We start from the raw sequence: 23917 nt of genomic DNA, 5'->3' as shown, positions 1-23917 counted from the left end.
AAGTAGTGTGTTTGGAGCTTTGCATTGTGTGAAGGATACGAGGTAAACTTGCGGGTACTGTGTGGTGTTGGCTCTGCTCGTCTTCAGGAGAAGACCTCTGTTCGAAACGTCGAAAAACCAAACCATCAGCTAATTATTATTGGTGTAGTTTATTCTTAGTTTTTTGTTGTCAAATCCTATAGACAAATCCAGGCGCGCACCTGGCACGCAGGTGTATTGAGCACCGCGCGCCACTCTGCTGCGGTGTCTTCATAATGCACAAAAAATACAACGCAGTTGGTAATTTTTCAATAGAGGGCGCTACCAATTTTGTTTCGTCTTATAGTCCACTTGCAATCTTTGATCACACCGACATATCCTTTGTGTGACAAAGAAATCAGAAGTAGAAAGATCTATGACTCATTCAGTTTGTTTTTCCAAAAAATTAGGGAAGTAGAGTCCTGGGGTGCAATCACGGCTCCTATGCACTCCGTAGCAAACTACACTACTTTCGGGTTTTTAAAAGTGTTACCAGTAAAACCTTTTATTAGCCAATAATCACCAGCTTAGAAATTAAAATCCCTTTAAAAAATATTTTAAAAAGGAACTTGGAATTAACGGATTATTAACAAAACAAAAATAACTAAATGATAACTAACAAGAAAAACGATGATCTTTCGATAGCAATAGCCACTCATCCAGAGATGCAAGACACTTAACGAATCGGAGTCACATGGGGAGGTGGGGGGCGGGTAACAACAACACCAACATCTGGGCCCCACTAGACTTGACTCACGTCCCAATCCCTATAGTATGAGAGTCCTTTTATTTTCAGCCCCATTGCTATATTTTGACGGCGGCTGGCTATGCTCAGTGACCTATCGCACGAGAACGGGACTTGAATCAAGGCTAGGGCTCCCCTCGAAACGAGCAACAATTTCAACACATTGGAGGAAAGGAACGTGTGTGTAACGAACAAACAAACACGTGGCGCGAAAAAGGAAAATGTCGGGAACTTTCGTCTCAGGAACTTGACAGATGAAGTGAAGGTGAATTTAATGATAATGTTTTGTCTTACAACCAATAATATCGGGTATTTAAGTATATATGAGAATCTTGGTTCTCCAAATATTGCTGAAAACCGCAATTCTTTTGAGACATCGACTGGGGCGTGGCTATAAATATTCTTGGTCAAGTTGGTTTCGGAATTTGTTAAGTGCACGTTAACGAGTACTGCGTTTAATTCCGACACCTTGTAAACATAGAGTTTTTGTTTATCAACAAAGGCTCATTACTTGTTTTGTAACTTATGTAATCCGGGCAAGAGGTTCAATCCTCGTATTCATACCCCCTAGCTTCTGTTTATCCCAATATTTGTTGTCATCGGTAATTTAGCATATTTTATTACATTTAGAGTAATTTAGTAAAAATTGAGTTGGATAATCTTCCGCACGTCGCCACCAATTTATCCGCCGTTAAATAACTCCAAAACCACTGAATTTTGTTCTTACCTGAGAAGAAGGGTTACTGCATATTCATCCAGAAAAAAAGAGAGAGAAAAAAAAAGGCCGGAAGTTGGTGGCGAGGTCGTAAAATTTTTCCGCTGGTGCATTTTTTTAGTGTCCGGGTCTTTTGTATTTTTTTTGCTTTATATTTCTAACTTAACTTATTTTGTGTACATGTGTCTCAACATAATATGCATAAAATAACAATCCTGTGAAAATTTGAGCTCAATTGGTCGTCGAAGTGGCAAGATAAAAATGAAAGAAAAAACACCCTTGTCAAATGAAGTTGTGTGCTTTCAAATGCTTGATTTTGAGACCTCAAATTCTAATTCTGAGGTCTCGAAATAAAATTTGTGGAAAATTACTTTCTTCTCGAAAACTATGTTACTTTAGAGGGAGCCGTTTCTTACAATGTTTTATACCATCAACAGCTTCCCATTACTTGTCACCAAGTAATGCTAAAAAGAATTACAATCCTGATCTTACAATTCTAGTTTAAAAATCTTTACTATAAATTATTTTGATTGTGTACATCATCTTTACAAAGTGAAACTTTCCGTTGCAGTTGACCTCGTCTTAAACATCCGTTTCCAAAGAGAGCAAGATGGCGTCTGGCTCAGTGAATCCCGCTAACAACCCATCAGCACTGCTACTTCAGCTGGTCAGACATATGTTGGGAAAAGCAAAAGGTATTATATAGGATTGTAACGGCATTCTCCCTTTAAAACAGTGGTGCTCCGCTGGCCGATTGCTAGAAAACACCCCAGGCATGTCAGGACTCGTCAGAAATCTCTCCAAAGTGGTCCTACTGGCAGTGTTGAAAATAATCCCTAAAATCCCTATTTTATAACATGTGAACCATGCACCAGTAAAAAAACTTGAGAACCATTGAAATGACATGCTACAGCCCAGTTCATACTTTTTGCGAATGCTTCATCGGAAGCAAATTTTACATCTTAAATCTGTTTTCGATGAGAATGTTTTACAGGGAGTTCAGCACAGGTCAACTCTTCCGAATTGTCTGTTGTGAATAATTGACGCCAAAAATTGCATCACACTCACACTCACAGCAAGTATAAGCCGGGCTTAACTGGTCCTGCTAGCAAGTCGTTGAAAAAAATAAAGGCCAACCCTGCGGTGGCATAACATGAGATGGTTAAACTCCAACCCTGCCCCTCCCCCCCCCCCAAAAAAAAATCAATGTTTATGTTCATCAAGTAACCCAGTCCGAGTCGACCCAACAAAAATACGATCATACATACCTGTAGACCCTACCCATAAAACATGTACGAGTTTGCATGTGTATAAGTTGGTATGTGTGTGGGTTTGTATCCAAATTCATACCGGGGACCTATAACAAAAGGGACATTGGGTCCACAGTTGCTATCACAAAGGAATACAATGGGGTCCACGGTTGCTATCACAAAGAGTTGAACAAAGGAAGGTCCACGATGGCTGGTGTTTACACACTTGTGTGAGTTGGTGGGCGCGCAAGTTTAACTTTATTAACTACCGTGTAGCCAGGGATCACACCAATGTTTATGATACAACCTGGAAAGGCACTCTTTTGATCCTTTTCTTTGTATAAACTTCTTTGTTTCGGTTTCTCTTCCTCTCCAGCGCCTCAGATTAGTTTTCTAGATAGATGGCGCTATATAAATGCTTATTATTATTTAATATTAAAGTGACAGCAGAGGGATCACTCTCACCCTTCTGTGTATTACTTTACTAATGTTACACTTTGACTCAAAACTCTTGACGAAGTTAATCTGTCTTCAGGCGGTCTTTCATAATATTGGTGTGGTTATTGTCTGTTGTATTTCAGATGATGATGTCAGTTCTCAGTATCAATATGCTCTCCGGGTCATCAGTAGGTAAGTCACTCATTTCTCAAGACTTTGTCCTGACTTCAAAAGGTTCTTGTCTTGATTCCTTTCTGTAACCCTCAAACCCTGGACACTTTTGGTAATTATTCAAAATAACTAGTAGCATAAAACCTTTGTTGGTAACATAGTAATGGGGAGAGATTGATAGTATAAAACATTTTGAGAAACGGCTTTGATTTCGAGACCTCAGAATTAGATTTTGAAGTCTCCACTTCAACCAACTTCGTGTGACAAGGGTGTTTTTTTTTCATAGTTATCTCGCAACTTCGACGACCAATTGAGTTAAAATATTCACAGGTTTGTTATTTTATGCATATATGTTGAGATACACCAAGAAAGAAGACTGGTCTTTGACAATTACCAATAGTGTCCAGTGTCTTTAAGCAACGACGATTGCTCAAAAGTTTTACACTATTGCTGTGTCGTGGCCGAGAGGATAAGAACACATTACTTAAAGGAACACGTTGCCTTTGATCGGTCGAGTTGGTCTGTGAAAAGCGTTTTAACCGTTTGTTATAAAATGCATATGGGTAGAAAGATGTTGTAAAAGTATAATACAATGATCCACACAAACATGCCTCGAAATTTCATGGTTTTCCTTTTATCCGTCGACCAACACGGTCGGCCATTTATGTAAAAGGAAAACCACGCAATTTCGAGGCAAACTTTTGTGGATCATTGTATTCTACTTTTAAAACATCTTTCCAACCATATGCATTTTATAAAAAACGGTTACAAACGCTTTTTTATAGACCAACTCGTCCGATCCAAGGCAACGTGTTCCTTTAATCTCTTGTGTTTTTGGTCAGCAGAATGTAATTTCGAATCCTGGTCGTGAAACTTGTGTCCTTAAGCAAGAGTTTAGACACTCTTGAACTATTTTTGCTGCATCTTTGGATGGGATATAAAGCTGCTGTCATGTGTGTTGTGTAATGCGCATAAAATATGCCCATGCACTTAGTAGTGAGGTTTAGCTGCACGTTACGCGAGCAAATACGTGAACGTGAACGTCGACAAATTGTGTTGTTTCTGGTTGACGTCACCACTTTGGGCTTATTGCATGCTCACGTATGACGTCTGCGCGGCACGTTACGCGAGCAAATACGTGAACGTGAACGTCGACAAATTGTGTTGTTTCTGGTTGACGTCACCACTTTGGGCTTATTGCATGCTCACGTATGACGTCTGCGCGGCACGTTACGCGAGCAAATACGTGAACGTGAACGTCAACAAATTGTGTTGTTTCTGGTTGACGTCACCACTTTGGGCTTATTGCATGCTCACGTATGACGTCTGCGCACACGAACGTACCTAACGTGAAAAATGGTAACTTCAGTATGCTACAAACGTAAGACTTTAACGCAACAATTTTCTGGCAATCACGTTCATGTTCACGGGGAACTACAGCTGAACCTCCCTATTGTAAAGAAAAGGGGTTTACCCCGATGTTGCTGGTCTGAGTTTACCAATATATAATTAGAATGACAAAAAAAGTAGGGTTTTTTTCCTGGTCAGGGATGCCAAACATCCATGCCAAAGTTTCGTTCAACTGAACTTTTCTGCTCTTCTCTTTCTAGCAATTTCACACCATCCATTGAGGGAGATGAGTTTCAGGTTTCCCAACGCATCCAACGAAAACGTGAGTTTAAACCGCTTCAGAATCTCATAACTTGCACTTGAGAGACATTTTTGATAACCTAAGTTTACCAAGCACATTGTTTTAACACGGTAACAATTGTTAATTGTTTTTCGAGCACAAGTGATACATGTGTTTCATGGGATCAAATCAGAGCTGTAAATTGGAAGAGTTGCGACCTAGAGGGACCAATTTTCTGTAGTCATGTGGTTGCTGGATGTCCCTAGGCTAATGTATATGGTACCTAGACCTGTGTTTTTGTGGTTTTCCTGCAGTGGCTCGAGAAGGCAGGGAAGTCGAAGCAGCTAGATTTTCTGAGCTTTACAGGAAGTTACAGTCCCAGGTGAGTTCAGTAAACAAACATTGACTAGAAAATGTTGATCAATTCTCTCTGCTCTCAATTTGCTTCTTTGTGTTGTCCCCTGGCCTGTAGTGCAGCAACTTACATTTCTTGAAAACCGGTTGAATAATGGCCAACATGCATGTCCAATGCGCATGATCAGCGCACAAAGGACTCTGGGCAAAAACGGAGTCCCGGCATGACTGACAACCACCAACAGGCCTTGAACTTCGATCTTGAAGGGTGCCAGCAGTTTTCCTCTGGTACAGAGCACTTCTATGAGGAAAATGTAAATTTGTATTGAAACCTTGCATAGTGCACCACAGGAAAAACACAGGGCACCACGGCAATAGTCCGATCCAGTAGGCTCCGCCCACGACGCACGTGTGAGCAAGAACACGTGAGGCTCTCCAATGCTATTCTGCACAACTCTGCCGCGCGCGCCAAGATACGCGCACGCATGTCGGACCTTAGTGTCGGAACTTCGTTGTGTTGTGATTGGTCAATACGCAATGGGGCGGAGCTTAATGGATCGGTCTATTGAAGTGCCATTGGGTTAATTCGAGGTCTGCACCATGACGCGCTGTTTTTTAGTGATGCGATACACAACTATAAAACCTGGCATAGCTACATATAAACTACTGCATGCCCGTGGTATTGACAATTTGCCTCATGTCACATAGGCCTAATTGTTATTATTTAACAGAACATACTGAAGAACCGATGGGCGACAATGTATCTCCTGATGTCCCTTAGTGAGGACCGAAGGTCAAAGAAAAGCAGAGTAAGTATACATTTGATCACTAAACGCCTCTCTTAATGTTTATGCTTGACGTCACAATTCTAACCCAAAATGAGACCATCGACGCACGTCATGACACGACCAGTACCAGCCACTCGATCCTAGTTGCAGTGGCTGCGCTGATGGCCTCATGCATGAATATTAAGAGAGGCATATTAAACTTGGGATTGAACAAAGCAAAACAAACTACATGTAGAGCCTGTGTGACCTCAACATTTAATATGCCGGTGTGGCTGGAGATTCCGTTCCCCTGGAGATTCGGTCCCCCCATACAGCAAACTGTGTACAAACTTCCTCTGATATAGCGCCCTCTTTTGAATCGCCCTCCTTCAGCCCATGTTAATTTCTCACATGGGGGACAGAATCTCTGGCGGACGGATTTCCCTGGACTCTGTCACTCTCGCAACAGAGCTGTCTAATCTAGCCATATTGTTGGTAGTCTCCCTACCTTGTTAATATCTTGGTTCGAGGGTCCCAAATTTGTGCCTGTGAGAGTTAAAGGCACTGTACACCTTTGGTAATTGTCAAAGACCAGTCTTCCCACTTGGTGTATCACAACATACTGTATGCGTCGTCGAAGTTGCCAAAGAATAATGGAAGAAACAAACACCCTTGTCGCACAAGTTGTGTGCTTTCAGATGCCTTGAATTCGAGACCTCAGCTGAGGTCTCGAATTCAATGCAAATATTTTAGTGAGAAATTACTTCTTCCTTAAAAACTATGTTACTTCAGAGGGAGCCGTTTCTCACAATTTTTTATACTATCAACAGTTCTCCATTGCTCGTTACCAAGTAAGTTTTTATGCTAACAATTATTTTGAGTAATTACCAATAGTGTCCGGTGCCTTTAAAAGCGCGTTCTATATTTCATTTGCCAGATGGCAGAAGGAGCTGCAATCTTTGGCCAGGGCTTGCCGCGCATGGCAACGTCGACGCCATTTGGATCGCGACCTGGTAGTCATCAGCCTACTCCCCGCGAGGCCACCTTCAGCATGATCAGAGAACAGTCCCAAAGCAGCGGGATAGGTAAAATAACTAACACATCAAGTCGCAACTTCATTTTGCTCTGAAGCAAGAAGAAAAATGCTTGCTTACCAGGGAATGAGGGGAACTTAAGGGGGTAACTATGTTTCAGCCCTAGACGTAGGAGGCCACGGCCCCTGGAAAACATAAGTTGTAGCCCACACCTTGAAGTGGCCTTCAGGCCTTGTGTGTCTAGCGACTTGCATTTATAAAAACAAAAATAAAAAAACTCTTATAGTCTGTTCCGATTTTGTTTTGGCTATTGTAAGAATCAGAATTGTGACCAAATATCATGCCTGCTTACCTAAAAGGGGTTACCATCCACCAGACATGCTTTGTAGTTTACTTTGTGCCTGGTTCTCTGCTAAGTTTGGTTGGCAGAAGAAATTTCCTGAGCATCATCTTCTGAATTGGGCCCAAAGTAATAGTCTGGACAAAAATAGCTTCAAGATAGAAACTTAGAAATTTGTTTCACTAGCCCTATATTTTACCTTTAAATAGGAAGTACCTTCAGCAGCATATCAGCCCATGGACACACAGGAATATCATCTGGGTAAGTCAAGACCCGAATCTTAAAGAAAATGATATGAAGCAATCAAAACGTAGCTTTTACAAGGCATTTGAAAGCACACCAATTAGTGGAACAAAGGTGTTTTTCGTTCATTATTCTCTTGCAACTTTGATGACCAATTGAGTCCAAATGTTTAAATAGTTGTTATTTTATACATATGTTGGAATACCCCAAGTGACAAAACTGGTCTTTGACAATTACCAAAGGTGTCAAGTGCCTGTAAAAACAATAGAAGCAGCCAAGGGAGAGGGGGTATTGTGCAATTACGATTTTGATCTTTGATATATTTTTTCAAAGCAGTAACTTCAATACACCAGGTGACATGTACACACCAGCGGGCGATACACAGCCTGTCGGCGCACGCCTTGCCAGGATGCTCATCGGAGACAGTACTAAAGGACAGACGTATGGTTCCAGCGCGGGGTACCAGCGCATGAGGCCAACACCAGCCGTTACCTTCGCCAGGAATGAAGAGGATACTGTTGATAACAGTGAGTATTAGGTCTTTTCAAAATCAGGCAGGGGTTTTCTTTAACTTTTTTTCAATCTTCCGCCGGACGAGTCTGCCAAAAATGTGGGTGACTCAAAAGTTTGTAATGCACACATTTGTGAATGTCGAAGCGACAACATTAAATAAATCACAAAGTGAAGTTCACAGAATTGGACGATCTTATGCCCTATTTTCTGTCCTTAATAATACTGTTTTACATCAACAACCGTTTTCATGAATATGGATTTGAGAAGCGGTTCCATAGACCCTCTTTTGCAATGAAATAGAAAGATTATTCTTTTGCTCAATAGAAAGAAGACAAGGAAGGAAGTTTCAGTTTTAAAAAGGGGAGGAAACCCCCAAGAGAATTACTCTAGGGAAAACCCCATGCAGTCGGGTATGGACTGAAAAACCAAACCACTGAAAAACCAAACCACACATAGTGCCCCGGCGTGATTTTGGACTGGGGTGCTAGAGATGGAAGGTGGGGAAAAATGCCACTACGCCAACCCGACTTTCAGTTATCTTTGATCTACAGGATACTGTTTCCAGAAGCTCCTTGAAACCCCCTGGGGTTATCGAAAGGAGGAAACACCATCTTTTCAATGAACCTCCTTAAAAGATCTAAATCCCACTTTCAGATTTTTATTTTTTTTTAAGTCTCCCATTCCAATTGGTTTCACCAGGACTTAAATTGTTTTGGTTTTGTATTTATAGCCGCTGCTGAAGTGCCTGAGGCCCACCTTGTAAGGGATCTGATCTATGTTTTCCAAGGAGTGGACGGCCAATACGTTAGACTCCATCGGGCAGAAGATGCATTCTGCATTGACCATCAGGTAAGTAGACACACTTATATTAAATATAGTATTAATATGGATACTTGGTTCTTATATACCGTGTGTCTCAAAAAAACTATACACTTTTTAAAATGGCTGCCGAATAAAAAATATATGATTCTGGGGGGTAAGGTTTAGATGTATGGGTAGCAAAAAAGTCAGAAAATGGTACATGATTGGGTGAGCTCTCCTCACTGAAGAATAAGTAGCCGACATCGTGGATTGAATTTTGTAATGCTCCAAAAAACTGGCCTCTCACAATTTGGAAGGTTAATTCCTGCGCAACCTAATTTCCATACCCTCGCCTCTCACAATTTGGAAGGTTAATTCCTGCGCAACCTAATTTCCATACCCTCGCCTCTCACAATTTGGAAGGTTAATTCCTGCGCAACCTAATTTCCATACCCTTTACAAAAATGAGCAGTGTTCACCCAAGCATTATATATTTTCGGACTTTTTGGTGTCATGAAAGTTGAGTTCATAAGCTACCCCACCCATACATATAAACCCCCAGAATCATGAATCAACATAGTTATTACCGGTACATACATGTACTAAATGGACAGCTCAGGTGGTAGAGTGCTGGAAGGTTAAACGGGAGGGTGTTGGTTCAAATCCCGCTCAAGTCAATTATTCTTTGTTCAACCCCAAATAATTTTTCAATTTACCCAACAGTCAGTTTCCTTTGTCTGGTTTATAGCTTGATATTGAAAAAAGAAAATTCAAATTAATGAGGTGTTTCAATGAAACAAGAGTTTTATCAAAATGTAAACTCTGTCAGGAAATGTTATTTTAATTTTAACATTTTCAGGTTGGCGTATCTAAACCGATGAGGGACCTAGTTCATAAACTGGCTGAGCTGGGATGGCTGTTCTTGAGGATCAGGAAGTACGTGGATGCCCGGAGCCAGGACAAGGCACTGGGCATCGTAGGTCAGGTAAGATACATCCTTGGAGCTGCCAATCAAATTGTTTTGTGTTTCAATAAAAAAAAAATTCCCCAAAATGCGGCAGTACGGGAGTCATAGCCTAGTGGTTTAGAGCATCCAATTCAAATTCTGCCTGTTGTTAGTCATCGGGGTGTGGGTTCGAATCCTGGTCATGACACTTGTGTCTTTGAGCAAGATGCTTTACTATTCTTCACTGCTTCTCTTCACCCAGGGGTATAAATGGGGTACCTGCGAGGGTAGAGGTTGATATGGTGAATGGAAAAGCCTTTGGAGCGATATAAACTGTTGCCCAGGTTGTATACTCCCAAGGGAGCTGAGAAACATTCAAAGGAATGTTTATCGGCCCTCTGACCAGGGCACCTCTGTAAAGCAGATTGATACAGTTATTGTGAAATGCGCTATATCAGAATTGTTATTAAGTGAAAAAAAAAAAAAACAGACAGACATTCAAACAAAAGGACAGAAGAACATAAGAAATGACAACTACTCTGACACAAGATAGATCAGAGGAAATACAACAAATTCAGCCCTTGTTTTCAGTACAAATTGTCCTACTTTTTTCAATAGGCAAATATCCCTGGTTTTTGCATTACATACATAAGTTTTTCCAGGTTTTTTTTTTTTTGGGGGGAAGGGACGGGCTGTTCTTTTCTAAATGCCCTCATCCCATACTGCCCCCTTCAGGGGCACAATTGTTAATGAAGGAAACACAACATTACCAATGAATCTTGTCGTTTTGGGGGGGGGGGGTGAGGGCTGGGGTGTTTTATGCCCCAAAGTCCCCCTGCTGTTACGTTACTGCTAACTTCTTTGTATGTTGTTTTTTTTCTCTTGCAGAGTTTCTGTGCTGCTCTTCAACAAGAGTTAACCGAGTACTATCGTCTACTGGCTGTACTGGAAGCACAGGTAAAACACAACTGAATTACAAAATATTGATTAATGTGGTTCAGTGTACAATTCAAGCCCTTATCAGATTCTTCCACTAAATCGGCCATTTTAATTTTCTCTTCAGCAACAGCAGCAAGAGCAAGATCCAGGGGTCAGTGACCCCAACACTGACTTGACCTTGATAAGGTTAAAGGTTTGGACATATGACCCCATCCACAGAATGAAGTATCTGGCCATACTAGTGGACGGCTGCAAAGGTAGGCCTCCTATATTGATGCACGTACTTAGTACTTGGTACTTTAATCCCTTTACAGGCCCATTTGGGCTAAACTGGGATGGTGGGAAAGTGACGTCAACAGCTAGGTGGATAAGGTGCCGAAAGAAAAAGATTAAAGGTGCACTTTTTACAGGTGCAGGAAAAGAAGGAAAGAATTCAAAGAACGGTTTGAATCAAGTATACTGCTGGTTCAGAGGCAAGTCGAATTCTTAGTAGTGGGTACCACAACGATTTATTAGATGTTAATTATTGCATCGGGATAAAGAATATAATTTGGTTTTTACCCCTACACAGATGTGTATTAAGCAATGAATACTCTGTACTTTCCCTGTATACTCAGGATTTGACTGCAAATCTCCATGTGAAATGCGAGGTTAAAGCCATTATACACTTTCGGAACAGAAAAGAAGAAAAAAAGTTCACAGATTTACAAAATAACTTACAGGGTTTACAGAAGGTAATGGTGAAAGATTTCTCTTGAAATATTATTCCATGAAATGCTTTACTTTTTGAGAAAACATTAAAACAATTATCAATTCTCGATAGCGAGAATTACGAATTTATTTTAAAGACATGTCATGACACGGCGAAACGTGCGGAAACAAGGGTGGGTTTTCCCTTTGTTTTCTCCCGATTCCGGTGACCGATTGAGCCAAAATTTTCACAGTTTTGTTATTTTAAATATAAGTTGTGATATACGAAGTGTGGGCCTTTGGACGATACTGTTTACCGAAAGTGTCCAATGGCTTTAAGGTCAAAGGTACATTTGTCTGGATCCAGACGTTTGCCTAAGGCTGGTCTGGTAACTGGCTTAATTCGGAGCCTCGAAGTGTGACGGCAGATGCTCAGCCTATATTTGTCTAAGCTCTTTTCTCTTTGTCCCGATAGACAAGAAAGGCGGTGCCCTGGCCTCCTCTGTGCATTCCTACACACTCCATGGCGACTCATCCGTCAAGTCCGTCATGAAGCACATTCTGAAGCTGGTAGCCTTCCCAATCAGGACCATGCTGGATAGATGGATCCAAGATGGCAACTTGGATGATAAATTCCATGAGGTGCGTTTACAGAGATAAAACTTATATGGGATTTGAGGCATTGCATGGTGAAGTATCACTATGTATTTGGTTTGCAGAAACACCATGTGTATAATTTACTTGCCAGGTAGACTATGTTCTTTTGAGAACTTGTCTTGTGCTAACATTCTCCTGCCGCAAATTTTTCCGGAATTTGGGAGACTTCTCTACTACCGCGGTGTAGATTTTCGCAGTTCTGGAGACTTCTCAGTTCTTTAAAGAGCTGTCCTGCTGCTTATTAACTGCTACATGGGCGGAAGGTAGGAAATTGTCTGGAACTGCTACTTTCACTTTCTGAATCGAGGGGACTTCTTGTTTTAAACTACGACCAGTTTGCTCTAGTCGTCAGGTGACGATAAGTAGGGCAAGCTAGTCTAAATGTTTTTAGATCAATTATGAACTCCCTTTGTGGCAGTAAAGTCTTAAACGAGAAGTCCCCCTTGGTCCACTAAGCGAAAGTAGTAGTCCAGGTCGAGTTTCCTACCTTCCGCCCAAGTTGCAGTTAATAAGCAGGACAGTTTTGTTCAGCCTCAGAAGTCTACTCTCGGTGGTAGACAAGTCTCCTGAATTCCGAAAAATCTACTCCGAAGGTGGTATATTTTTGAGATGTATTTGTGGGTTGTCTATATGTATCTGCTTTTGGGCATATCATAATAACATGTAATGTTACACGTGGAAGTGTATCTTTTTTACCATCCTTTTTTTACCCTCTTTGCAGTTTTTTGTTGCCTCAGACCCGCTGGTAAAAGAAGACCGACTGTGGCACGACAAATACTCCCTCCGGAAATCTATGATCCCATCATTCATTACAATGGAGCAAGCTAGGAAGGTGAGTCACCTCTAATGTGTACTGAATTCAGTAGAAACTTTGGGCTAATTTTGTTTAAATAAATAGTCCGCTTAAAGGCAGTGAACCGATGGTCATTACTCAAAATAATTATTCGCATAAAACCTTACTTGAGAACAAGTAATGGGGAGATGTTGGTAGTATAAAACATGGTGAGAAACGGCTCCCTCTGAAGTGATGTAGTTTTTGAGAAAGAAGTCATTTTCCGCGAATTTGATTTCGAGACTCGAATTCAAGCATCTGAAAGCACACAGCTTCGTGTGACAAGGGTGTTTTGTCTTTCATTATTATCTCGCAAATTTGAAACCATTGAGCTAAAATTTTCATAGGTTTGTTATTTTGTGCATATGTTGAAATACACCAGATGAGAAGACTGGTCTTTGACAATTACCAAAGGTGTCCAGTGCCTTTAAAAGTCATCTTTCATGTATTTGTAGTTTCCTTCCCTTTCTCGTTAAGTTGTACAATTGAGTTTTATGTGTAATACTTCAAGATCAAATAACACACAGACACGGCTTTGGAGCCAGAAATAGAAAAATACCTCTGTGTGGTCAATGCTCGTTCTTACATAGCCTGAACGTCTGACGTCATTCTTCGAGGCTCGTGAACAACGCCAGAGACCGGGCTAAAAAAATTGCAAAACCGGCGTGTAGTTTGACCTCTGACCTCTGTCGATTCACATATAGATACGCAGTCAAATTCCATTGCGGACTTGAGAGCCGTGACTATTTGGGCATCTATGTCACTGCACGTGCATTGTATCCAATGGGAATCACTGGATCTAGCGCCAGCGACCAGGGCCCAATTTCATAGAGCTGCTAAGCATAAAAATTTGCTTAGCATGAAATTTTGCCTTGATAAAAACAGGATTTCTCAACCAAATTTCCACGTGATTTTCAGGATAATCAAACAACAGCTGAATACAAGTACCAAGCAAATAATCAACAAATGTAAATTTTGTTGGTAACCCTGTTTTTATCAAGGAAGAAATTACATGCTAAGCAAATTTTCGTGCTTAGCAGCTCTATGAAATTGAGCCCTGTCTTTATCCGCAAGGATAAAGACAGGGGCCCAGTCTAGTTCTTACATGCTTTATTGAGTTTTCTACAGGATAGACCCCTTGCACACGGTGTTACAAATTCAAACAGCGCCCCCACTGAGGTCAAAGGAAGTCTTATTTAATATTTGTGGAGAGTTGTGCACAGCCAGAGGGGTGTCTGTGTGTCTGTTGGACACCCTGTTTTAGATTCGGAGTACCTGTTTTATTAGTCATTTACATGTAAATGTATTGTAAGTAAACAATTTGGACATCCTGATTTTAAATTTCCAGCAAATTTGGAAACTCTGTTACCAAATCCTGGCCAATAACTTGGTTGTTAGCTGTGTGTTCATACACATGAAGGTGTTTGGCTTTACTGATGGCAGCCTATTCAAGTTGGCTATTCATATGTTGTTGTAGCTAACATGACACACTTCTGTTGGGTTTTACCGTGACTGGAAAAGTTTTCTTTCCTTTTCTTCGTTGGCAGATTCTTTTGATCGGTAAATCCATAAACTTCCTCCATCAAGTCTGCAAAGACAACACCCAGGTCAAGGTCAAAGGTGACGGTGTCTCAACCACAAGGAGCAAATATGATGACAGTGAGTGTTGTCAAGCTTTAAACAGGGGGTGATTCTAGGAATTTTTTTAATGTGGATGATACATCCTTAGTGGCTAGGCAGGGAGGCATTGGGCACTCCATACTTTTACTGTATGTGCATCGCGCATGCCTGCGTATCTTTGCTGTTGACAAAGTGAACCACACAAATAACAGGTCCTGAGTAAGTTATTGTTTTCATTTAAAAACCATCATAATATAACAGGGGCAACCCTGTTTCAGCCCCATGAGCAGTGTTGTAGCCACGTTGGGCAGTGCCGGGCGGGCCTGCCCAGACATTAGACAGATTTCCCCCAGCACTCTTGAGCAAAGTTCACTGTGCTGCCCAGAACAGATTGCCCCCAATTACACTTCAGCAATGATTGGCCCCATATCTAAACTTGAATAATTTTGGCCTGGGTGGACTAAATTGGATTTAGAGCCCAACACTAAAATTGGTCTTGCTACAACACTGCCCATGAGTAGGTGGTAAGGTGCCCCTACATGTAGTGGCAATTATTCGGGGCAACCATCATCATCATGCTCTTATATCCATCATGGGGGCACAGAGCCGCCCAACCAATGTAATCTGATGCAGATTGCCTAAGCTGCTGTGCCCAAGACTCAAGCTGACACACCCAGGTGTTACAAGATCAACAGTTCAAATCGAAGTGGCCCACAGGTCTTATGATGTAAGGTGATCTCTCTATAAAAAAAAAAATACTTTTAAAATAATAATTAAAATTACCAGGATCTGGATTTGGGTTCTCCCTCTAACAAAACCAGAAGTTGAGTCAAGTGCACTTCACCGCTCGGCCCAACACACATCGTTTTCAAGTAATCAAAATACAGCCGTATTTCTGTTTCTCGATTGATCTTCAGCCGCGATGTTATTAGATCAGGATCTTGATGGGTCTTTCCAGCAGGTCATTGACAACGCATACCGTGATACCAGCAAGAGGTTACTGCATGTGCTGTTTACCCAGTACAAGTTCTTGGATCACCTTAAGGTAACCCTGTTGGCCACCTTGGCTATTAAAACCTTTTCCCCATTAATTTAAGTATCTCCCTAACTGCACGATACAAATGTTGGCAGTTATAGAAACCTGTTTCCCTATTGTGTTGAATCATAATTCTAAACATCCTCCCTGATTGTAAGATGCAAATGTTGGTAGCTCTGCCGTTCCAAACCCTCACCATAATTTCCCGCCATTTAATAAGTTGAGAAAATAGGGGCATAGAGAAAAACACAATCAAGCATAGACTGCTTACCCTATGCAAAGAAAGAAAGCAAAGAATTTCATGGAAGGGATTTTCTCAGAATCTATTTTAGCTGTCAAATTTTCTTGAGAGAAGTAAAGCAGTCACCAAATGAAGAAAGAAATAGTTCACATTGTATTCTAACCTAACCTCTGTATGAATTGTAACGTCAAAGCCATTTTGGGGTTCTAAAACAGGGGGCCCAGACCCGCAAACCATTTTTCAGGATCTTTAAAGGCAGTGGACACTCTTGGTAATTGTCAAAGAGTAGCCTTCACAGTTGGTGTACCTCAACATATGCATAAAATAACAAACCTGTGAAAATTTGAGCTCAATCGGTCATCAAACTTGCGAGATAATAATGAAAGAAAGAAACAGATGTTTGATTTCGAGACCTCAAATTATAAACTTGAGGTCTCGAAATCAAATTCGTGGAAAATTACTTCTTTCTCGAAAACAACATCACTTCAGAGGGAGCCGTTTCTCACAGTGTTTTACACTATCAACCTCTCCCCATTACTCGTTACCAAGTAAGGTTTTATTGTAGTAATTTATTTTGAGTAATTACCAATAGTGTCCACTGCCTTTAAACTCATCCACTCTCGTCCTTGCCGGAGTTGTTATAGAAATATTGACATTTGGGTCTTGGATGTCTTTTCTTATAATCTGTACAGGCCATGAGAAGATACCTGCTGCTTGGTCAAGGTGACTTCATCCAGCATCTGATGGACTTGCTAGAGTAAGTTTAATAATAATAATAATAGTTTGTGGTTTAATGGCTTCTGACAGGCACCCCCCCCCCCCCCGAACAAAGATATTGACAAAATTGGGAGACCACCAACATAGGGCTAGATAGCTCAGTTGGTAGAGCGCCGGCACGTTAAACCGGAGGTCGTTGGTTCAAATACTGCTCTAGGAAATTTTTCTTTGTTCAACCCAAAAATCATTTAAAGATCTTTACCTGTTGGGTGAAGACACACAAAGACGTCAGTTAAGGTCTTCGGCCCAAAACAGAGTAACCTTGAACCGGCAAGCAGCCCGCACAGGGCGCTAGCCATGCAAGTTAAGCAAACGTGGGGGGGGGGGGGGGTTCGCATCGCACCCGTGACAAATGTACCCAGTCAGCTTCCCTTGTGGTTTATTATTTAATAATTATAATAATAATGTAGAAATGTTGTGAGAAGGCTTTTGAATACAGGCAACGAGATCGCCCCTCTCAGACCCGTGGGGAGCTCATTCCATAGGCGAGGGGCAGCTTTTGAGAATGAGCTATCCCTAGCTTTCCGTCTAGTTCTAGGAACGGAAAGCCGGGTCTGATCAGCTGATGAGCGGAGTCGTTGCCTGTATGCATCAGCAGTATTGGAGTTGTGGGAATGGACAAGTTCAACCAGATACTGATCATTTCAATCGACTGCTGTACTGATAGTATCATGGTTCACTGACTGCATTGGAATAAATGAGTGGGGACGAGTTCTTAAACGGCCGTTTAAAACCGACGGGGTCGTGGCCATGCGATAAAGGCCCGAGCCAAAGGCGATAAAGGCCTGAGCCAAAGGCGAGTTCCTTTATCGCACGGCGACGGCCCCTTCAAGATTTTAAACGGCCGTTTAAGGTTGAGTCACTTTTCTTTTATTTCCATTCATAAATTCCATTTTGGTTAAAAGGTGAAATAAAATAGGAAACTTTGTAAAAACTTATCTTTATTCCAACTTCTTGAGCTCTGTTACGTGTGGTGCATTTTTATGAGACAAATTTTGGATTGCATTTGTGCGCATAGTAACTCATTCTCGCATCCAAAAGCTCATGCTTCTCTGATCTTCACAAACATTTCCCTACCCCCATTAGGAGTGATCTTGCTAAACCAGCCAACCAGCTGTATCTACACAATCTAACCGGTATGCTAGAGACGGCAATCCGTGCCACCAATGCACAGTACGACGACATCGACATACTCAACCGGGTAGATGTAAGACTACTTGAGGTAAAGTTTCTTCCAACTTATTCTTCCAAATTCTAAAAACCTAAAGCAGAATTTAGTACTTGCGAGATTTCTCACTTACGGAAGATTAAATGGGCACCAGCTGCAATGCCACTATGACATTTTGGCTGGTTACATGTTTGTGCTAAGAAGTATTTCAGCCAGTGACAACCAGCTCGATGCCATTTCTTCATTTTTACAAATTTGTTTGTTAGTAATTACAGGTTTATTTTTACTTTACATTTTTTATTCTTCAATTGACATACTTTTTCGTTTTTTAATTGTAATAAGCAAGTAAATTTTAGTCTTGCTAGCTACTGTTGTGTAATTTTGAGTTGAATATAAAACTTAAATGAAATGGTGGGAAAATTAAATGATTATTATTATTATTTTTTTTTTTTTTTTTTGGGGGGGCTGTATCATACATGTGTCTAGACAGAGGAGTTCACTTCTACCTATTCACTTTCCATTTTCAGGATGTCGTGTTTTTACATAATCACACCAAGGATTTCATTACGAGAAAGCTGCATTAAAGAAAGGGGCTAACAGAAAACATATTTTTATCTGGCAACTTGCACCGGTTATCTCCATGTAGTTCCTTGGTATGCACAAACCAGTCGGACTCCTGACTGCTCATCCATTAAGTTCAATGGCCTAAGTAATTCAGTTAAAAAAGTGTACTTTATAAATTATTGTGGCCAAACTCATGAAGATTCTTTAATGGATCTTTCAAGGCAGAAATACCATTAGAGTTACGTGTAGGCAACACCTGCAGCACTATCAAAATGCTTTTTTTATATTTGTTATTTAAAAAACTAAATTAGTTTTTGACCTTTGACCCTAACACCAGTTATCACCGGGCGATACCGGTTGGGACGTGTTCAGTCTGGATTACCACGTGGACGGACCAATCAGCACGGTCTTCACCCCGCAGTGTAAGATTCTCTACCTGCGCGTGTTCAACTTTCTGTGGAGGGCAAAGCGTATGGAGTATGTCCTGGCCCAGGTATGGAGGTCTGAGATGGGAACCACACGGAAACTTGAAGCAATTAAAGGTGAGTTAATCGAAGTGTACATAAGATGAAAATGTCTTGGGGGGTGGGATGTGGTTGAGCGGTCTTTGGCGGTTGACTCAAGTTCTGTAATTTACAGACGATGTGACCTCTGACATCACTCAAAACCATAACATGATTCGTGCGCATACCGCCGGGCAAAACCTTTGTGTTTTGGCAGCCAGCTAGAAAGTGTATGCATTCTAACCATGAGTATGCGTCTTTTTGCCCGGCAAAACATAACGTATACAGTGTTTTGTCAACAGAGGGCGGTTTAAATGTAAACATAGGTCACATCGTCTACAGAGTGTGGGTTTGAACCCTGACCTGGTGCATCATGTCAATAGAGAATGGGTTTGCGGTGACACTAAGTGAATGCACAAAAGCTTGCCTCGAATCATGTGACATATCAACTGTTTCTATAGTCTGATGAATTCAAATTGAAGTGGAAGTTGTGATCAAGCACGTCATTTTACCAGACAATATTCAAATCTAACTCGCAAACGGCTTTATTGAAGGGTTGTTGGTGAACATTTTTCTTTTTTTTTAATTGTTATTCTTGCAGAGCTGTCCCCAATTCTTCATCAATGTCACATCCTCACGGCTGAAATGGTCCACTTTGTCAACCAGATGCAGTACTACATCAACTTTGAGGTGAGTCCAAAGAGGCCTGTTTACACTGTGTTTCTTGGCATACAGTACTGGGAGGCCCCAGTACTAGTTTTCCCCTAGAACTGTATATATTGCCTTGAGCGCTAACTTGCTTTACGTTTAGAAGCCACCCTGGGCGCAGACATGTTTGATGTGGTGCGTGACTATGGAATGATTTTAATTTTAAGAGAACACACATTGCCACGATTTTTTTTCATTCGGCGTGTGCGCTTTCATACGCGACTGCCCATTCCCGTACGTCCGTGCTAAGAAAACCGTAAGCACGACTCGATTGACGTAGTAAAAAAGTACGCACGCCTTTTAAACATGGCGCACATGACGCTCGCAGTTTGTCAGTCACCAGCAAACTGTGCGTTCACATTTGCTGCATTTTTTGGTTCGATGACACACAGAAAATAACAAACGCACTATTATGCAAATAGCCGTACAATTGCAGTCCAAAGTTTCAAGCTTTTGTGGTGGTTTGTACATAAACATGGATGCGCCCACACGACTTCAAAACCTTAGTGCGTTAAAAAATGTTAGCGCTCTGGTCAATATACATGGCTCTATGGTTTTACCCCCACGGTTACCCCAGCGTACTTTCACACTGTGTCCCTATCCCACAGGGTTCCGTTTGCAGGTTTCAAGAATACCTCTGGGTCTTACCACTTACCCCTACTCCAGAGCATGGGTAGCTTTTACCCGGGGTATACCAATTCGGTACTCACTTGTTTTGGAAAGAGTAAATTGTCAACATGATCTTTCTTGACGATGACTAGAGCAAGCTAGTCGAAACGTTGAGACCAAACCCAAGAACTGACTCCGCGGTAATGCAGTTAATTACGATCCTACAAGCTAAAGTAGCAGTCCCAGCCTATTTCTATACCATCCGCCCAGGTAATAGTTTATTAAAATAAGCAGGACAGTTCTTTTTAGAACTGAGAAGTCTCCCGAACACCCGAAAATCTACTCAGTAGTAGAATTAAGCAAGACAGTTCTCTAAGAACAAACTCTACCTGGCAAGTAGATACGTGTACACACATGGTGTTACCGCAAACAAATACATATGATCTTTCTTATCTGATCAAAGGTTCGTGAGGCTAAACAAGCTCTTTAGATAATGTTATTTATTGAAAAACGCATTCTGTGACGTCACTCTATTGATGACAGTGTAGACTATTTTCACAAATTTACACTTTTGTTTGACAAAGTGAAAAGATTGGGGGGAATAGACTCTTAAAGTGTATATTCGTGAATCGTGCCTACAACGTAACTTCTATCCACAAGTTTACACTTGAACTCTGGATATTTGTTTTTCAGGTCATGTCATGTTCTTGGGATGAGTTATGGAAGAAAGTGACAGAAGCAGAAGACATGGATCACATCATCGCTGCTCATGAAGTCTTCCTGGATGCTATCATTAAAGGCTCACTCCTCAATGAAGAGTCACAGGTACAACTTGACTTGGATACAAAATCTTCAACAATTCTTCTAATTTTTTTTTAGCAAATCGTTACACACTCGCACACATTATATTAATGCCTTATTCAAATCTAAAAGGAGGATATACTAGGATTATAGACAAACAGGTTGTACAAAGAGCAAGTTGACAGTTGGTGTGTTCAAGCCCATTGAAGTTTTTACTAGACAAGGAGCGCTAGGCTGTCATTAGTCTTGGTTCAAGACTCTCCTGGATTTGTCACAAAAGGGCGCGCTATCACCCCCAACGCGCTATCAAACGAGAACCGCTATCACAGGAGAGTCTTGGCACATTCGTTAAATCTCCCCCCAAAATCGGGGGGAAACATAATGAGTGCGCGTACATTTCCCGCAGAGCCCGCCCCTTCATTTGGGGGGAGATTTAACGAATGGATTTAACGGTGATAGCGGTTCGTGGTTGATAGCGCGTTGGGGTGATAGCGCGACCTCTTGTGACAAATCCAGGAGAGTCTTGAACCAAGACTAGGCTGTCATGTGTACTGTGCTGATCTTCAGGGGAACTCTGCAAACAACAAGGGGATATAAACACCAAGCTGGCAACAGCCAAATTTTTTCGAACAAGTCATGAAATTTTGATTCAGTAACTAGACGGCAAAACTTATTCTAGTTGTTGTGAAATCAGCGATTAGCTTGCTAAGATTCGAACCCACAACCTTGTGATTGCAAGTCTTGTGGTCTAACCACTGAACGACAGGCTTGTGTTCAGGGTGGGCTCTGATATTGATTGAATGACTGTTTTAATTTGTTCCCAGCCACTCCTGACCAAACTTAGAGCTACCAAAGGAATTCAATGCTAATAATCATTATGCAAATTGGAACCAGGACCTTTTTGTTTTTTTCTAGCCTTGGTTTGGTAACATTGATATCAAGGGGATAAAATCAAGATGGCTGCACCGTGATAAAGGTCTATTGATTGAATTTCTATGGTTTAATTCCAGCCACTCCTGACCCAATTGAGAGCCATCTTTGACCTGATCATACAGTTCCAAACGGTTCAAGAATCACTCTACAGCGAAAGCTGCGAAGAGCTACGGCTTAGAGAGGTGGACAAGGAATCCATCCAGACCAAAACAGAACAGGTTGGCAATCCTAATACCATTAATCCAGGTTTATTATCGTTTTCTTTGTGACTTTTTTGTTTTCTCTGTTTCCTTGCTTGGTGTAAATTGACCACTGGGTTCATGGGTCAAGACTAATACGTGTCTGCCATCTGCGGTGGCATGGTTGAGTTGACGGAGAGTTGACGGCACCAGTGAGTTGATGCGAGTTGACGGCAAAGGACCGTCAATCTACACCATAATCACAAACAGTTATTGCAACACCATACGACAGTGTACGCAATTATTTTCCTCCATGTGCATTCCTGACAAGACGATTGGATCATCAGAATTGTTTTAATTTAATATTCAAAACTTGAGGTATGATTTTTGAAAAATACGTGACTCGCAAGTCGCTAGTCCTCAGGGACAAGTCCGAGTCATGATGGTCAAGTCCGAGTCTGGAGTCTGAGTCCTGGACTCGAGTCATACAACACTGAGTAAGGTAGTTAAAAATTGAATCTCCTACTTCCGTAAGCGCTGATTCTTTGCTTACAGTAAGCAGTGCCCAGGTCAATGATCGTCTTTGTCTGATGTCCATTGTAGGGTGATTGGGGTCTAACTTCCCAGAATGAGCAAGAACAGAAGAAGCGGAAGACCAAGTTTCAACGGGAGTTCATTCCGACGAGTCGAGCCCAACTGAAAGTCCTCAGGAAATCCTATCAGGTTGGTGGTGCAGTTCTCTTACGTACATACACACACTGTTCACAATCAAGAAATTCAAGGTCTGGAATAAAACGCAGGGGCCTCCGTTGCCCCCGATCTTGGCCTTGGTGCCCATTCAAAAGTTTCCCATTGACTTGAAGAGTTTCAAAATTGAAGTGCCCTTTGCAAAATGAAAACGGCCTTGCCCTTTCAAAGATAAAATTCCAGGCCTAGAGTAAGCTAATTTTGAAATAAATGTTTTTATTCTTATTGACAAAAGTTGTATGTCATAACCACTTTAAATAATTGATCAACAGAAGGCATTGTTAAAATAACACAACAATTGCGCAGGTTCTGAAACTTTCAATTTTTTCTAGTTTTCCCTCCTGGGGGATAACATACATATCATGCTTTGGACCAATGTCACTGGCCCACATACAGTTATGATTAAAGGTGTATCAAAAAAAATGCGAGTAGAACGAGCGAGAACAAGTTTTAACGAGCGCACTCGTTGTTACCCGTTAAAGCCATTATACACTTTCGGTAAACAGTATTGTCCAAGTCCCACACTTCGTGTATCACAACTTATATATAAAATAACAAACCTGTGAAAATTAAGGCTCAATCGGTCATCTGAGTCGGGAGAAAATAACAGTAAAACCCACCCTTGTTTCCCCACGTTTCCTCGTGTCATGACATGTGTTTAAAATAAATCCGTAATTCTTGCTATCGAGAATTGATATTGTTTTAATGTTTTCTCACAAAGTAAAGCATTTCAAGGATCAATATTTCAAGAGAAGTCTTTCACCTTTACCTTCTGTAAACCCTGTAAATTATTTGTAAATCTGTGAACTTTTTTCTTCTTTTCTGTACCGATAGTGTATAATGGCTTCAAAAACTCCTCAATCAATATATGTACCTTACAAAGTTATACAAGAATTTATGAAATTGGGGGCACCCAAACATACATACAATTACATAAGGGGAGAAGAT

At 41.2% G+C, this 23917-nt stretch overlaps 1 protein-coding gene across 2 annotated transcripts in view; it reads left to right on the top strand.

Annotated features, from left to right (window-relative positions):
• Positions 1–653: 653 nt before the first annotated feature.
• LOC117298372 (gamma-tubulin complex component 3 homolog) overlaps positions 654–23917 on the top strand; it is a 28888-nt gene continuing 5624 nt past the window's right edge. Inside the window, exons 1-24 of one of the 2 annotated variants that reach the window (XM_033781600.1) lie at positions 654–1028; positions 2050–2173; positions 3310–3358; positions 4948–5009; positions 5282–5349; positions 6053–6130; positions 7026–7173; positions 7672–7723; positions 8042–8232; positions 8949–9067; positions 9879–10004; positions 10854–10922; positions 11029–11161; positions 12070–12236; positions 12973–13083; positions 14631–14742; positions 15621–15748; positions 16673–16737; positions 17844–17979; positions 18827–19031; positions 19594–19682; positions 21003–21134; positions 22121–22261; positions 22826–22945. In XM_033781600.1, the coding sequence (XP_033637491.1) occupies positions 2089–2173; positions 3310–3358; positions 4948–5009; positions 5282–5349; positions 6053–6130; positions 7026–7173; positions 7672–7723; positions 8042–8232; positions 8949–9067; positions 9879–10004; positions 10854–10922; positions 11029–11161; positions 12070–12236; positions 12973–13083; positions 14631–14742; positions 15621–15748; positions 16673–16737; positions 17844–17979; positions 18827–19031; positions 19594–19682; positions 21003–21134; positions 22121–22261; positions 22826–22945 (2586 nt within the window). In that variant the 5' untranslated portion in view covers positions 654–1028; positions 2050–2088. Of the gene's footprint in view, positions 1029–2049; positions 2174–3309; positions 3359–4947; positions 5010–5281; positions 5350–6052; positions 6131–7025; positions 7174–7671; positions 7724–8038; positions 8233–8948; positions 9068–9878; positions 10005–10853; positions 10923–11028; positions 11162–12069; positions 12237–12972; positions 13084–14630; positions 14743–15620; positions 15749–16672; positions 16738–17843; positions 17980–18826; positions 19032–19593; positions 19683–21002; positions 21135–22120; positions 22262–22825; positions 22946–23917 lie in introns of both variants that reach the window. The other variant, XM_033781599.1, reaches the window with a different exon arrangement.

This window comes from Asterias rubens, chromosome 13, assembly GCF_902459465.1.
Source record: "Asterias rubens chromosome 13, eAstRub1.3, whole genome shotgun sequence".
Lineage (NCBI taxonomy): Eukaryota > Metazoa > Echinodermata > Asteroidea > Forcipulatida > Asteriidae > Asterias > Asterias rubens.
The sequence above is the reverse complement of the archived record's forward strand: the minus strand, read 5'-3'. Positions and strand labels throughout refer to the sequence as shown.